Here is a 17715-nt window from a genome sequence, read left to right as displayed (position 1 = left end):
AAAGCCTTTTTTCACTGAGAAAAAAAGAAGGACACAAGTTCCAGCTACAGCCAAATTAATAAAGCTTTCTTCCCCTTCCCCTTAAACTCTGCTCTCTGGCATGACTAAACCACAATAAATGCAGGCTAGTTCTGCTGCCAACAGCTGCTTTGTAAAATGCCACTGGGTGGTAGGAACTGATGTCTTGAAAAGTTATAGAAAGACCATGGTGAATCATAGTACAGAAAATAGAGAGCACAGGCAGACCAACCATCACAGAAATACACCATCTTATAATAGCCCTGCCACGTTACTAAACCCGGGTTTAAAAACTCAGAACATTTTGTCATGATGTTACTATATGTGTAGAGTCACCAATCATGAAATTGATTCCATAAGGACCCACTGAAGTCCCAAACTGGCTTGATGGGAGTCTGTTGTTTAGTGGGAATGCTCTATCTGGAATATGATCAATGTATGAACATAGGTCACCGGAGAGCTCTAGCAATGAAGGCTTAATCACCAATGCTCCCTTTGCTGTTGTTTATAACCAGGAAGTGAAGAAAGAACAGGGCCAAATCAAGTTCACAGCTAGGTCAGCTTGATATGTAGAAGAAAACCAAAAGTAAATTGTTGTTGTCTTATTTCCCTTTTGGAAACTATGAACCAAAGTCTTGGCAAAGGAGAATCCATCTCTGGTAACTAATCCCCATTATCCATTTTGTGTGAAAAACAGAAGGACCCTGGAGTAGCTGCAAATGAATTGTCTGGATACTCTATGTCATGGAAATGAAATGAGCCATTGGCAAAGAGTGTTGGAGACAAGAATGACTGAGGCTTTTGAGGATTTGAATTTTATGACAATTCCTAGAAATGAGCATCCGCCATGGAGTTGGCTCTATGTAACCAACAGGCAGAATCATTAGGCCAGTTGATATCAATTCGGTATGTGTCGAGAGATTCTCCAATTCTATACCAGCGCATTAAGGGCAGAATAGCCATGCTGGGGAATAGAGATTGTCCATGTACTTGTAAGTATGGCCTCCTGGGAACACTATGGATGATATAACTTCTTCTACTAGATTTTCTACCACTCCATAAGAAAATTAATTGATTCCTTTTACCATGTATTCTCTTTACGATCAATCAACTATCTCCTAGCAGAGTGACTGCATTGAATTATCTCTACCTTGAAATGGACAGCCATGCCTATGAAACATGAAGTATGAATTTATGGTTCTATTTATTTAGATTATTTCCTTTGTAAAAACACCAGCCGAATGGCTCTGGTCATCAGCAGTTATGACCAGAGTGAAATGAGGCAGTGATACCTTGGCGCCCAGATAATCTGGCATATTTATTACTGCTTCCTGCTCAATTTTACTAGGAAATAGCAAAGGTAGCAGCCACAGCCCAAAAAGGGATGAGCAGGGATGAGTCCTCTCAATGATAAAAGTCAGCATCATCTCAGCAGATAAGATAAACTAGTACACATATTTTAATAGTGTATCATTCTCATTCTCCATGGATTATCCTTGTATTTTGAAGTAAAATTCTAAAATCTCCTCAAATTTATGATCCTAGGTTAACTTGGTGGGTTGACCCTGCACTGTTTCCATATCAAAAGTCCTCCAAACCTCTACGCCTTTTGAAATATAAGAGAAGTAATCACTTAGTGCTGTCCCAGAGGAGGAAAACCGGGAATAAACAGCAGAATTACGATGAGCAACAGCTGTTGGTTTGAGGCCAGCATGGTAGCATAGACAAACTTGTTTCACTAATTTACTTCTTCTAAGTTTCGCAAGAACTGAGAGCAACCAGAGTCATGGAACAAGCACAAATATAGTGATTACACTAAACCCAGGTATAGAACCTTGCTCATTGGTATAGAAGAAGGGGAGGTGTAAAGCAAGCCCAGGTGTGTTGGCTATATACTCCCACGAGGAAGAAATTAATTCGCTGACTGACATCTCCTTGTCCCTGCCTACTTTTTGTCCAAAACTTTCCTTCATCTGACAGACTTTCCTAATTCATGATAATGTCACTTCCTCACAGTAACATATATTTCAATGTCTGGTTCTTGAAAGGATAAATGGCCTAGTCTTTCTGCCTCATTTCAACATAAGCCCAAAGGATCCTCTCCACTTCAGATCTCCTACGGATTGCCGGATTCTCTGTTGCAACTACATTGCAGCACAATTTCTCCTACCAATATTTCTTCACTCAAGTACATGGACTCTTCCAAATGTCATATTCCAATTCAGTTCTTACAAGCACGTTTCTTCATATTAAAGTGAATTGAAAACCGCAAGTATAGTTCCATGGTGTAATATTTTTCTGATTGTGAATGAGTCCTTTTGCACTAAATCCCCAGGACAGAAGGAGAGAAAAAAAAAAAGGTTATAACACGTTGGTGCTGCTGCCCACCAAGGAAGGGAAGCCAGGTAGATCAAAGTTCAAAGTAGCATATATGCTGATCTATTTTCTTCATTAAAATATGACACCATGGAAACAGCCACCTCTAGAGAACAAAGATAGCCGTACTGAGAGGAAAGGATCACAAGTGAAAACTAGAAATGCATGCTGAGCAAGGCAAGAGATACAAAAGGCCAACAAAATGAGATGTGATTTGAGAGCTATTGAGAAATAGTCTTTGATAATAGGGTGGTAGTAACAAAATTGTAGACGAAAAACTCTGCAGTATTCCGGGAGCCATTTGTTTTTGCTCTTTCCTGATAGAAAGGATTAACTGTTAATCATAGGTATGGGATAATTTAGCCTGGCATAATCAGACAGATAAGATGGGCATTGAGAAGAATCTGAAATTGAGAAACTTAATAAGAATCTGCTACAATAGTCAAGGCTGAAAACCCCCAGAGAAACATTGAAGTGAACTCGTGATGCAAATGTTTAGTAAGAAACTTAAAATAGCATTTGAGGTAGAAAGAAGCACTCTGGGAAACAACTGTGATACATATTTAGTCATCATTCAATACAATCATGTCCTTATCCATAAAGGGTGTGCCAAATAAAGATGGAAACCTATTTCATCATGCACATGTTTGTATTACATGTTACAACTTCGAGTTACTTAATATCAACAGTGTTGTCTCACTGTACCACCTGAAGAAGAAAGCTTTGACATGTTCCCTCAAGATCTAAAGATTGCTGTCTGGAAGCCACAAAGGCTCGAGATCTCCAGAGGAAATGCCCTGCTCAGAATTCCCTAAAGTGCACATCCGAGCACCATTAGCAAAGGAAAAATGGCTTGTCAGGAGTTCCATGGGGAAATACAAGTAGAAAGGTCATTGCTAAGGCAGCAGGGACTCAAAATGTCCAGGGACTCTGCTTGAAATCAACACCTCTTATGAGATATGAAAATAAAATAAAGATCACACATGACAGCTTGCCTAGATAATTCCCAGCAGGAGCTGATCCCCTAAATCAGGCTCACATAACAATTCCAAGGAGAGCCTTGTCAAAGAGTATAAAATACCAGGTCTATGAAACCTGTAGTGAAAAGCCGATAGCCATGAGTTTTGTGTTTAACAGAAATGGAAAGTAATTGCAAAATATTTTTTTAAAAAATCACCCAATATCCCCATCAAGAGATTACACAGAAAATTTAGCCACAAATAGACTGAAGATTTGTAGTGTTCAGATTTATGGTAATTCTGTTAGTTATAGAAGTGAATCTTCACTCATTCAATCTGAAGTTCATCTTTGTTAGAAAATGCTAAAAGGAAAATACCATCATACTAAAATGCCATTAATTCTGAGGATGTGTGTATGTGTGTGTACATTACAATTTATTACTACTAATGGCCAGAGTACACAGCTAACATGCTGGTCTATGGAATAATTTTGTGTTTCTTGCTTTCAAGAACAAACAAAATTTGTAGTTATGACATCTCAAAGAGCTAGTCAGCGAACTGCTAAGGAAGACTTAGAAAACAAAACTCCCAAACCACAGTATATCCCTGCACAAAAGCTAGGGGTGTATTTATATTTGAGTACAAATGATTATTATATCGTGTCAATCTTTTGCTTGTATAGGACATGTAAGAACCCTAAATATTTGGATACAATGCATATTCAGTCTATGAAATATGAATAGACCAAATGTGATTTAGTGTGCTAAGCCTGTCCTTCGGAGGTCGGAACCTGTCTCCAGGGCTGGTCATCAATAATGTAGCAGCGCAGATCTCCTTCCGTTGGAACTAGCTCTTTGCATAGTAAAAGCAAGGGCACATGTTTTGCACAAGCCTTTGCATATGTGCCATTCCAAATCTTTACAGTGTCTTTGGGGGAATAAAATTCAAGATGTTTTGACTATGTTCATGTAGCTTAGGCTCAACATATTTAATGTGCAAAAGTAAACAAAGCAGGAATGGGTATTTAGTCTGGTGGCCTATTTCCTTGTATGAATATTCAAAAACCCACCTGTTCATACTTTACACATGATTCCTGCAGAATCGCAGCGACAGCTTAAGCAACTAGTTCTAGTCCAGCGTTTTATAACTAAATACACCCTGACGTCCCACAAAATGCAGTGTAAGACACACTTGCTGTTACAGGCAAACATCTGTGTCTATACGAAAAATATTTTTATAGCCTCCTAACTGCTTCTTGCTTCAGATAAATGAATAAAAATGGTATAAAATAATTTCTTCCCTTAATCCAGTCAATGTTCAAGAATTGTATAGTGTTAGTGGGGTAGCTAAAAGGTATAGAACATATTTAGGTGTATTAGTATTTTGATTATCAGAATTGAAGTTTTTGCTGCTTCCAAGAACATTGGTCTTTATTCCCCAAGCACCAAATAGGCCAGTGTCCCCTAGCAGAGCAGCTGCTGTCTAATTGCCCTAAAGAGTTAAGTGCTGCTCACGGTAAGCACAGATCAGTGTCTCTACAAGTGGACCTTCAATTAGCATTGATGGATTGACTCTCTCACAGGCAGTAAAAGCTCAATTTACAGAAATGTATCCTATGAGACTAAAAATCCATAAGTTAAGATATGGGGCCTATTTTACGGTTGTAGCCATAAAATATGTACAAATATGGCAATCATCCTTTGTTTCTGTTTTGAAAAATGTTTTCTAATTTATTGACATATTAAGAGATTATCAATATTTGTGTCAATCTAAGAATAGGCAAATGGAATTTGAATAGCCTCAGATATACTCTTCCTGCAGTATAGGAGAAATTGTGAAGCATCTGAAAAAAAGAAATATGTGAAGATAAAATGAAAGTGTTGGTGCATAATATATACAATAACAATAATAAACATTTCCTGTTGCTGAGAAACATTTCACTTGATTTGCCCAATACAGACTGTCTTGAATATCAACATTCTGAATGCTTTCTGTATATTTTGTGCTAGACTTTAAGGCAGGTACGCATGGTTTTGAAGATGAGCCAGCTGTGACCATTTAATTTGAAAGCATAATGAATTTCCTCTTCAGCTTTCATTGGCGTTGCATGGCTTTCCCTTCTGATCAGGTGACAGAAAAGATCCCCTTAGTCAGAGGAGAACTGAGCGTGCAGGGACTAGGCTGTTCTCTGCCCTAGCCAGCACTGCTCCTAAGTCCTCTATCCAAACCACTGCTGTTCTCTGCGTTTGGAAAATTGGAGCAAATCAATTGACCAGCATCTCACATCAGAAGATGGGAAGTGGGATCAGTTCAGAGAGCAAGGAGTCAGCCAAGAGGTCAAAAGAGCTGGAGAAGAAACTTCAGGAAGATGCTGAGCGAGATGCGAGGACAGTTAAGCTGCTACTGCTAGGTAATATTCTTCTCTTTTGCTTTCAGCATCTGATTTTTTCCTTCATTTTTACTTTTCTCAAATTTTAAGTCTATTCACCTTGGAGGATTTAGTATAAAATATGCTTTTCCAGAGTGTCTAGGTGAACTGAGTTTTATGTATACTCTATATGCATTTCACAATTTGTTTTAGATTTCATACTTAGTGCATTGTTTAAGAGATACATATTAGATGTCTCAGTTGGCCTCTTTCAAGGATTACAGAATATCATTGCTAAAAGAAAAGTCATACACATCTATTACTTTATAGCATTCTAATCGTTCCCGAAGTAGCAGCTAAAATCCTTAATGACAGGTCATAAAAGTCTTTTATTTGTTTAGACAGAAATAAACTGAGTGTTCGGCATCAAAATTATGGTGTTAAAATCATTTAGTCTCAAGTTTTATGCAATAATGACAAGATACTTAAAATATATCAAGAATATTACTAAGACTATGGGAAAAATAGTGCCTTTAATTTTGCTACTCATTTGAAAATGTGGCATTCAGTTCCTTATAGAACACTTATATATTCATTGACTCCACAAATTATTGGCTACTTTTCATTACTTCAAAACAAAAAACAAATTTTTATGACAACTATAATTTTAATAGTTGCTCAATTACCTAAATGAATTAATATAATCTGTGTGCTACATATTTTTCATTAACAACTTAATGTACAGTGGTCACTGACATAAACAACAACATTTGTAACTGCTTTTGGAAGGTAAGTGGGAAGAAGCTGGCAGAGTTGGGCATAAAGTTTTAGTTTAGCAGCATGTTAAGTTTTAAGGGAATTTAACCATGGACTTCTGGAGAAGAAGCAAAAAAAAAAGGTATAATTTAAGATATTACAACCCATGATATCTTTAGCACAAATATATGACAATATGTATTAGGTAAATACATCATATAATCCAGACGTGAAACAGTAAAAGGCATTCATCCAGTCTTCCATTTTCTATTTTTGTGTTTTCAGTTTTCCACATTCAGGCTATTGACTAACTAATTCGTTAGTTAGCTTTGCCTTTGGAAAACTGACCTCATATTACAATGTTGTATATAAGATTCCCCAAATGAAGAAAAGCCTAAATCAATACAGAAACAAATCAGAATAAGACCTTTGACTTATTGGCTGTTGTATATTTACCCTGAAGCTAGTTATATACAATAACGAATCATTATTTCAGGATTGTGAGTCTATCGTGTAGCGAATTTCTTCCATTGTTAAGTGTTCTTTTTTTTTAAATATTTATTTATTTATTATGTATACAATATTCTGTCTGTATGCCTGCAGGCCAGAAGAGGGCACCAGACCCCATTACAGATGGTTGTGAGCCACCATGTGGTTGCTGGGAATTGAACTCAGGACCTTTGGAAGAGCAGGCGATGCTGTTAACCACTGAGCCATCTCTCCAGCCCTTGTTAAGTGTTCTTTTGCTCTACTCCTACCACTGAGTTTCAAAAGCCAAGCATGAGCTATGTCTACTTTTTCTCAAGGAAATGGTCATATTCTCTCCTTCCTTGCTGGAGTTTGTGGCAAAGACTGCCCACAGGACTCCCAAGCAATCACCGAGAGATTGATGATTTAGGAAGGGGATGGTAAGTGCTTTGGATCCATCACCCATTATTTTCCAAGTTCCAGAGAATCCTCAGAGGCTGTACTGATGGAGTCAGAGTCACATGGATGTAGCAAGGTCAATAAAATGTAGGAGGAAAAGTCAGGCACTCCAGTAAGTGCTTTGCTATTCCCTTACAATGGCACATTGGTGCTAACGCCCAGCTAGAGCTGATCAGGGCATCAGCTTGCAAACAGTCTTTGCCATCTGTTTCTCAACTGTGAATGCAGCTCATCAACTTCTTCAAGCCCCTGCTTCCTTGCCCTCCCGACCACGGCAGACTGGATGCAAGTTTAGCCAGAATAAACCCTTCCTCCCTTAAAATAAATAAATTAAAAACATGTCTACATGCTGAGCTAAATTTCCAACAGAATTGATAAATATTTTCTACATCCCATTTAAAAAAAATATTTTCTCTCATTTTTTTAAAAAACACAAATTGTAAGTCAAATCACTCAAATGGTTGTATTACCAATGACAATAGCAATACTGCTAGACGTTCACAGAATCATGGCACTCGACGTAAGTGTGATGGAATAACTGGCCTACTGGACATGTTATTAAGATGGAGAAGGCAAACATAAAATAATATAAAGAGCTGACTGAAAATATGTCATCAAAACTCAAGCTCCTCCCGAGTACAATGATGTAATGAAGAAAATTGAGATTTCCTTAAATTATGAGGTGAGAGTTGAGAGATTACTGATTGACTTCTATAAGCAGAAAAGCTTAACATTCTAGAGAGATATTCCTTAGGACACAACTTGTTATATGCAAAAATTCCAAACAGAAATGAAAGTATCCTAATTGTCCCAAACTTGGGGGTTTCATTAACTGAAAGAGTAACTTTTATTAACAGGAATGAGAAAGAATTATCAGTAGCAACATTGTGTCTTTTACTTATCCAAGATGATAACAATTTTGCACATTTCTTCTCATATCACTATATTATTTGCATCAACAATACTTAGGTTGAGCTGCTCAGCTTTAATTTAATAAAACAAATAACACTCTGTTCAGTTTTCACTATTTTGATTTATATTTTAAACATTCGACAACTTTTTCTTCTTAAACATTTAACTCTACATTTGATTGAGTTGTCAAAGTCAAAACAATAAAATCCACTTCATTTACCTTTTTGCCTGAACTCAAATTATCTATAATGCATTTTCATATTCAACTCGGCTTCATTAAGGCATCATCCCATGTCTTCTAGACCTAACTCCACCTTTCACCCTCAAACGTCTTGAATTCTCATTGAAACTACATCCACACTCTTTGGTGGAATCTGAACACCAGCTTATGACAACATATTTAGTTTAATATGATAGTGATCAATTCTGAATTTTACCCTGTACAAAAAAGAAGGTCTACAAAACATGGTGCAATCTGTTGTTTCCTCTGACCTGCACTGTCTAGTGATTTCTGGGTGCTAAAACATAGAACACTAAGATTCCTATTTGGCATGCACTGTGAAGTGGATGTAAACAGTGTGTTAGTGGAAATAGGTCTGAGGGGACCTAAATGGTGGATTCCGTCTACAAGCCTCTTCCCCATATTCATGTTTGTTTTTGTTGTTGTTGTTGAGGTTGAGAATCACTATTTTTTTCTTTTATTGAAGATAAATCCTTGTCTTGCCTGGAAGTGCTGGCACATACCTTTAATCCTAGCACTAGGGAGGCAGAGGACGGTGGATCTTTGTGTGTTCAAGGATATCAAGACAGCCAGGACTACACACAGAGAAGCACTGTCTGGGAGAAACACTGTCTCCATTCAAAAGATTCTTATCTCATACAAAATATACAAAGTATCCGGATTATAGTTTCTCCCCTCTATTCTTCCCAGTTTCTTCCTCCTTTCCCGCCCCCCTGCCAGATCCACTGTCTCTCACTAGAAAAGAACAGCCTTCTAAAAGATAACACCCAATGGCAAAATAAAATATAAGATTAAGCAAAAATTATCTTATCAAAGTTGGGACACAGCAACTCAATAGAACTAAAAGAGTCCTGAAAGTGGATACAAGAATCAGATTCCCACTGGTTCTCACAGTCGGGAGTCCCTTAAAAAATACTGCGTTCATAACTGTAATATCTTCACAGAGGATGTGGTACAGAACCATGTAGAACCCTGACTAGCTGCTTCACTCTGTGAGTTCATATCTACTTTGCCTTGCTTAGTTGGTTCAGAGGGCTTTGTTCTCCTGATGTCCTCCATTCCCTCTGGAATGTCTGGAAGAGGAGATTGTAAAATTCCTTGAGTTCTGAAGGCAGGGATTAGATGAAGACCTGCCATTTAGATTTTCTCTCCATGTCTGACTGTAGTTCTTTTTATTTGTTTCATCTTCTACAAGAGGAAGCTTCTCTGATGATGACTGGATAAGCAATGGATTTCTGAGTATAGCAGAATATCTTTAGAAGTCATTTTACTAATTTTTATTTTTGTTTTTACCTATTGTGTTTCGTTTCACCCTAGTTTTCTGGGCTTTCCAGTCTCTGCTTCTTGGTCACCCAAGCAATGTCAGGCAGAGTTTCCTGCTCATGGAGAGGGCCTTAAATCATATCAGATACTGGTTGGCTACTCTCACAAGTTCTGAGCCACCGTTGCCCTAGTATATTTTGCAGGCTGGACATATTGATTGTAGGTCAAAGGTTTTGTGGCTGGATAGATGTCCATGTTTCTCCTCCTGTACCAAGGTGACAAGAACATAAAAGCATGCTCCATGTAGGCACCAACTTGACTTCTCCATGTTCAGTGAGCTCTCTGTGTGTGGTCCTTAGCAATGTGTTAATGTTTCATATGTTCTGGTTGCAGAGAGCAAACCTTTGTCTTAACAGAAGCCTGGGCTGTTCCGGGATTTTCATTGGCCAACAGCTCGATTGAATGCAATCCAGTCCCACCACCAGAAGCCTCTCCTGGCTAAAAGATATGGGCAGTTGAAACTCTGTATCCCCCCCCCCCCATTACTAGTGGTCCTCATAAGAATCACCTTCAGATATTCCAGGAAGTTTTCACTGAACTAGGTTTCCATATCATTCCTCAAATGCCCACCCCCCCAATTCCAGGTATCCCTCTTTCTTCTCCCTCCCTCTAACCTATCTTCCACTATCCGGTTCCCCCATTCCTGTCCCCATTTGTTCTCAGTCTGCCAATAAAAATCTATTCCATTTTCCCCTCCCAGGGAGAGCCATGTGGCCCACCCTGGCTCCAAATCCTGCCTCTTTACCCTACTTTTGTCGATATACAGATCGTAGATTGTTTATCATTTATTTAATATATAATATCTTCTTATAAGTGAATACATACCATATATGTATTTCTGGTCTAAGTTACCTTACTCAGGATGTTTTCTTTTCTAGTTCCACCCATTTGTCTAAAACTTTGATGTTGCCATCTTTGGAAACTCAAAAGGCTGAGAAACATGTAACAAAATGTTCAAAATCCTAAGCAGCAGAACAATGCAAGTCAAAACTACATTGAGATTTCATCTGATTCCCTTCAGAATGGCAAAGATAGAGGAAACATGTGACAGCTCATGCTAGCAAGGATGTAGAGCAAGGGGGAACAGCCTTCCATCACTGGTTCTAGGACAAACGTGTACAGCCACTATGAAATCAATATGGCAGTTCCTTAAAAAGCTGCGAATCTATCTAACTCAAGATCCAGCCATACCACGCTTCGGCATATACCCAAAGGATCTTCCATCCTACCACAAGTACACTTGCCAAACCTTGGTCATTATGACTTTATTCATAATAACCAAAAGTTGAACACAACCTAGATGTTCTTCAACAGAAAAATAGATAAAGAAAATGTGGTACATTTACATACAGAAATAAGTTCGTGGCTTTTTGTTCTCTTCTATGGCCTACTAAGTTAACCAGGGTCATCTAGGTGCCTGTGGATTTCAAAGTATCCAGTAGAGACTGGTAGACTCACTACTGTACGAACAACTGAAGATAATTGCCCCCTTCCTTCCTCATATTTCAGTAGCCAAAAGATCAGCAATGATAGAGGAGGACTTTAAGGCCTTACAAGTGCCCACCTCCACATCTGTCGGACACTTTACAGGTCCAGTTTTGTGCAGATCTCATGCAGACGCATTCAGCTGCTATGCATTCACAATTGCATGGGTTGGGCAGGTATCATACAGGAGCATTCAGCTGCTATGCATGGTTGTGCAGGTCTCATGCAGGCGCATTCAGCTGCTATGCATTCAAAATTGCATTGGTTGTGTCAATCCCAAAGGACACCATTTTGCAGTCCTTCCTGTCTTCAAACTCTTACATTACTTCCTTCCTCTCTTCTATAATTTTCTCAATATATTAAGGAAATGTAAACATTTTATTTGAATTGAGCATTCGATCACCCCTCAATCTCAGCAACTTGAGTAGCCTTGTGTCTCTAATTCTCCAACATTTATTCATAGAGTAGTTTTTCTGGTTGAGGTTGAGCATAGCCTTTTGTTCATGGTCATAAACACATAGAAAGAAGCTTGACTCTATATCAATTTAATTAACCATAGTAAGTTTCACTAAGATATATGCTTACACAACCATGGGTTTTCTATTTGCTTTAAGGTAACCAAGTTCAAATTCCTTACTGTGGAGTGAACCTGAAATCTGACCATAGAATAGATTATTCCCCATAACCACATTGCCACATCAAATTTAAATTTTCTTAATCTATTGCACTGTACTATTGAAAACAAACACTTATATAAGTAACATGAGAAACTAATCTTTTCATGTTGTTGTAAAGAAGGATGGTACTATATTTTAAAATCTGAACAGCCATGGGCCACATGTAACATAAAAAGGTCTTTCATTTAAAACATTAAAGTTCAGAACCCATATCCATATTTTATTTTCACCAGATCCTAAAGTACAAATGCATTCATGTATACTATGTAACAAAAAAAATGAACTCAAATACTTGATATCTTCAAAATATGAAAAACATATCAACTCTGATTATTACCTACAATAGCAAATAAAACAGAGCACACACCGAATTCCTACAAAATAAATTTCCTATTAAGAGCTATTCCTTCTTTATCCGACCTAGGAACAGTTTATATTTTGCAATCCCTCATACTTTCTCATATACTCTGAAACTTTTTAAATTAAAATATAAACATAGTTCTCTTCAACCAAAGCATGTAATTTCAGCTGTGGTTTCCCTAAAATTTTAGAATATCTTGCTATCTTTATCTTCTATCCTAACTGATGTTCAATCCTTTAATTCTACACAGTACCTCAAAATTCTACAACACTCTTCCCAACTGGTTTTAACAAAAGTAGATCTCATTAACACTGATTGTTGATCTCACTTTGATTCTTCTATAAACTCCCAATTACCTTCATTACCAGGTACTGCAAAACAAAGCAATAATGTTTTAAGTTTCTTGGCTGGAAAGTACCATTTTGAATTTGTCTGAGACAATAATGAGCCTTCTGTTATAAGATCCCAGAAGTCACATTTCCAGGGACAATATCAGGTTGAATCTCCTTCTCTCTTGTCTCACTGAGATGATCATTAGCTTGTGGTTGAGTAAGAGACAGTGGTCATCTCCAAATGTCTCTAAATGTTCACTTGTCCCATTCACCAATAGGAAGTAGAATTTCATTGTTTTTATTTCCTGTATTCATTCACATAATAATGTTTTACTGAAGAGCAATTTACACCTTGGCGCTCTAAATTTTATCCATTTTTTTGTCTTAAGAAATTTATTTCACAAATTATGTTTGACTTTGCCATTTTCAGAGTCCTCTGGATCCTTCCTCTTGATGACTGAAAATGCTTCTCTCCTTCCACCCAAAAATCTTTCATTTACTTTCTATTCCCCTTGTATTCACTTACTATAGCTATTTTTAAAAGTTTTAAATGTTTATAATTTGCAAATTAGTCTATACTCCTGCATTCCCTTTAGTTGCTTGCAGTCTGAATTTCTATGGCATAGCACAGAAACAGAAGCATTCGTAAAAACAGATAAATGGTAGAAGCGGAGACACAGACAGGAAGTGTTCCTCAGCTGTTTTCAGTGACTACAACACAACCAGGATTTACATGGACAAATAGGGCTAAGGAGAAGCATTGTGTGTTTCAGTGAGTTTATCTGCCGTTTGAAATCAATAGGAAAGTGTTGATCAATTTTATATAAATGGAATAATAATTGTCATTTAGTTATCTGTTTCTTATATATATATACAATCATATTTATACACATATGAAGTAGATATACATATATTACCCCAATTACCATATGGGCCACACGGGATAACCATTTTATGGGGAACAATGAGATTGGAAGGTCCTCCAGAAAATTTTCACTATTATACAAATATCTGATGTGATATGAATTAAGGAAAAATGGAGAAAACATTGAGAAAGAAGTCACAGAAATGTGATGTTTGATTGCATGTTATAGTAAGTCAGAGGAAAGCATAGGAGGTTAACTAGACAGTGTGAAGTGTGGCACAAATGGGAGTCTTTGCAAGAAGAATAAAGACAGCTACCTAAGATATCTAACCCTGTGATTGCTTTTTATCATAAACAAGTATATCTGTCTATTATTCCACCGACTTATGGATGTGGGAGTAGGAAGGATACTATTAATGAGAGAAATATGTCAAATATAATCAGGCCTTTAGTTTCTTTATTTATAGTTTCCTATTTCCAAGTAGCCAATGGAAATAGGGCAGCATTGTAATTAACTAAAGGAATCTGATACACATGATCCACACCCTAAAGGAGCTAGGTGAAGGGAAGGATCCTAAGGGAGACACATCGAGGGCTCCAGGCAGCAGATAGTTAGGATATCCTGGGTAAACTGGGAAGGAAAGTAGAAGGGAGGGTATCAAGGAGTGGAGCATAAGGGCTGAAGATAACCCTATTGGAGGAGGGACAGAGTGGGAGCAATGAGAGACATATCTTGATAGAGGGATCCATTGTGTGGCTATGGAGAAACCAGGTGCTAGGGAAATTCCCAGGAATCCAGAGGATGATTCGAGCTGAGACTCCTAGCAGTAGTGGAGAGGGTGCCTGATCTGGCCTTTCCCCATAAGCAGATTAGTGACGACCCTAATTGTCAGCACAGAACCTACATCCAGTAAATAATGGAAGCAGATGCAGTGCTCCACAGCCAAGCACTGGGCTGAGCTCCTAGAACTTAGCTGAAGAGATGGAGTAGGGACGACATGAGCAAAGGGGGTCAGGATCAATATTTGGAAAGCCACAGAGACAGCTGATCTGAGCTAGTGGGAGCTCATAGACTCTGAACTCACAGTTGGGAATACTTCAAAGGACTGAACTAAGCCCTCTGAATCTAGGGGACGGTTATGTGGCTTCATCTAGGGGGAGAGGGAACTGGCAGTAGAACCAGGATCTATCCCAGCTGCATGAACTGACTTTTTGGAGCTCATTCCCCCTGGTAGGATGCCTTGCTCAGCCTTGATACCGGGAAGAGGGCCTTGGTAGTGCCTCTACTTGGTATGCCAGACTTTGTTGACTCCCCAGGGGAGGCCTTACCCTCTCAGAGAAAGATAAGGAAGATAAATTAAATTGAAGAAACAAAACACATTTCCTTAACACCAAAAGCACAAATACAATAGTTCCTTTCTCTTCTCTTTCTTCTTCCTTTTCCTTTTTCCTCTACTTGAGGCCAGGCTATGATGGATTGTGATGGAGAAGAGAAAGACATGTTTAATTTTACTCATGAGAATTATCGAGTGGAGTAAGTTATTCCTTAAAAAGATGAGATGTGGGGAGGAGTCAACCCTTGACTGCAAACAATGATGACGAAAGCATGCTTCTGCTTTACCTTACACCAAATAGTCTGAAGCCATTTAAATATTAAATATTTCACTGACAATTCATACCTGGAGACAATATAATAAGACAGCATTAGCAGGAGAATTGAGTTGACTTGAAGGTAAATCTAGACTTCATATGACACATTCATCTCTACTGTTCTCATTTCTCTTATGCATAAAACAACATCATCTACAAGGCTGCTCATTCTACATTCCATTTTGTTGTACAATTATATGACTTTAATGGCCTAGAAAAATTATCATACATATGAATATATATCAAGTTATTTAATCTCGTCTTGCCTGCTTTAGCCAAATGAGCCATCAAGCCTTGTGTGTATTCAGCAAAGTTCACTTACAACTATGGATATTATACGGATTTAAATTTTTTCGTATCTCTGGATAACAATATTTTATTATGTATAATAATTAATTCATATTACATGGAGATTGGTTATAAATTTAACTATTATATGAAACAAAATCATCTTAAAAGAAACAAGCGTGTATCTTGTGAAAATTCCTCTGGTACACTTTAGCCCGGAAAATAATGTAAGTTTTGACCAGCACTTAGAAGGAAGGAGCTATTTTAGGATGCACGCAGCACATGCAAACGTGCTGTCATGCGTATATTTAGCCCTGTAACATGATCTAATCCTACAAGAATGGAGTGCTGATTGTGAACTAAGGGCTTCAGTCAATCTGAGAATGGTAGCGAACCTTTCCTTGCTGAGCAACTTTGAGATGGAGTTTTAAGTAGTGAACAAGATTTTTTAATAGCTCGATTTTTAAAATAGGAATTATGTCAATAATGCAATGAACTGCATGAAAATTTCACTTAGCACACCAAACTCATCATGCAGAACGAAGTAAATAGATTTTAAAAGTCTTTAACAGCTACTTTATCTGCTTTTTATTATTTTACAGTAACTAACTCTTCTGCCTACCTTAGGCACATCATTAGTTACCTGGTAAACTACAGAGAATTGCTATATACTTACAACCCCTCAAGGCTCAGAAATAATTTGGGAAATTCCAGCTCCTAGTGTTTGCAGTATGCTTGTCATCTGATTTTGACCCCTGCCCTAGGTTGTTTCGGATGGCACGTCCGTGGTTCCAATATATTAAAGATCAAAACGGCTTAAAAATTGACTCCTGTATTGAACATGGAGATTTTTATTCTCATGATTCTATCAGCAATAGAGAATGACAATGGCTTGGCTCACATTTATTTTGCAGCTGGAAATATAAATGATCCTAGCGGTTTAAAGCACAGCGGTGGATACGCATCGGCTATGAGCCGGTACACCACCCTACCACACAACAGACCTGAGCGCATAAGGAGTTTTGTGCTTTTCCAGAACTCCTGGAATCAACTTAGTTTGCTACCAGTGGATAAGAAAAGTGTGTTATATAAATATTCTTTTACTCTCTGAGATAACCTAAAAGTCACCTTTGTCCCCCAAATGTGTGACACTGTTTTGAGTATTCTATAACAGAGAAATAAAACAGGTTAATATGTCTGTGATGTTTCAATCTGACCAATAGTGGTTCCAAAGTGCTATCACATGTCTTCATGATCCATGACACACATGACCATATAATTCTGGAATATTATTTATGTGTGTACTGTGATGGAAATGAAACTCATGGCCCCACATATACTAGACATATACTCTACCTACAAGCTGTACTCTGTTTTGAAATTCATAAAGCATTTTCTTGTTTTTTAAAGGTTGATATTTCTTTTCATTGAAAATACTCCATAAATAATTTTTACTTTATTATAGAAATCATAAACAATACATAATTTCTTTAATTTTAATTTCTTGAATATCAAAACAATTGATTATTTTGATATTCATAAAATGAAGCATTCTTTGCTCAGTTTTAAAATTCTCTAGGTTTTTTTTTTTTCCAGTAGTACCATTTTCACTGAACAAAATACAGTGCTAAGTGAGCCTGCAAGGGATAGGACTGAAGCCCCAGCGAAAAGGTGTTGATTTCCCTCCCAAATTCCCACAGCTGGAAATCTTCAAGTCACCAAAACTAAACTAAGCCTATGTATTTGGCGTAGTGGAGGAGAGCCCATGTGGCTGTCCTTGTGCCTGATGACCCTTGGTTCCCAGTATCCCCTTCAGCTGCTTGTGGTTGCAGACGCAGGGTTCGATTACAGTATTTTGGTCGGACCTAGAACCCACAGGTCCTAATTTAACACCATCCCCCCACAAGTAAATGAAATAAATAAATAAGCCTCTGAAGGTCCCGTGCTTGATGTCCGCATTCACTGGCTCTGTGTTTAGCTTCCATGGCTTGTGGTAGAAAGTACATGAGCATAATAATGAGAAGAATCACGACTGTTCACGCGAGAGGAAGAACCGTACAGAACCACAGGTCGAAGAAGCCTTATTTACTGCGTGCGGTCTTACCACTCTTCATGTTTCAGTATTATACATGATAGGCAGCTGCTCAGACAACTGTGGAAATCAGATACATTAAGAT

General features: G+C 37.8%; 1 protein-coding gene across 1 annotated transcript in view; it reads left to right on the top strand.

The window, feature by feature from the left end:
* Nucleotides 1-5645: 5645 nt before the first annotated feature.
* Nucleotides 5646-17715, top strand: part of LOC121458979 (guanine nucleotide-binding protein G(t) subunit alpha-3) — a 38377-nt gene continuing 26307 nt past the window's right edge. Inside the window, exon 1 of the mRNA XM_041668426.1 lies at nucleotides 5646-5763. Within this exon, the coding sequence (XP_041524360.1) occupies nucleotides 5646-5763 (118 nt within the window). The remainder of the gene's footprint in view (nucleotides 5764-17715) is intronic.

Source organism: Microtus oregoni, unplaced genomic scaffold (assembly GCF_018167655.1).
Source record: "Microtus oregoni isolate MIOR12 unplaced genomic scaffold, Mior012 000018F_ref0000195, whole genome shotgun sequence".
NCBI classification, from domain to species: Eukaryota; Metazoa; Chordata; class Mammalia; order Rodentia; family Cricetidae; genus Microtus; species Microtus oregoni.
Note: the sequence above shows the minus strand (reverse complement) of the source record. Positions and strands in the feature narration are given on the sequence as shown.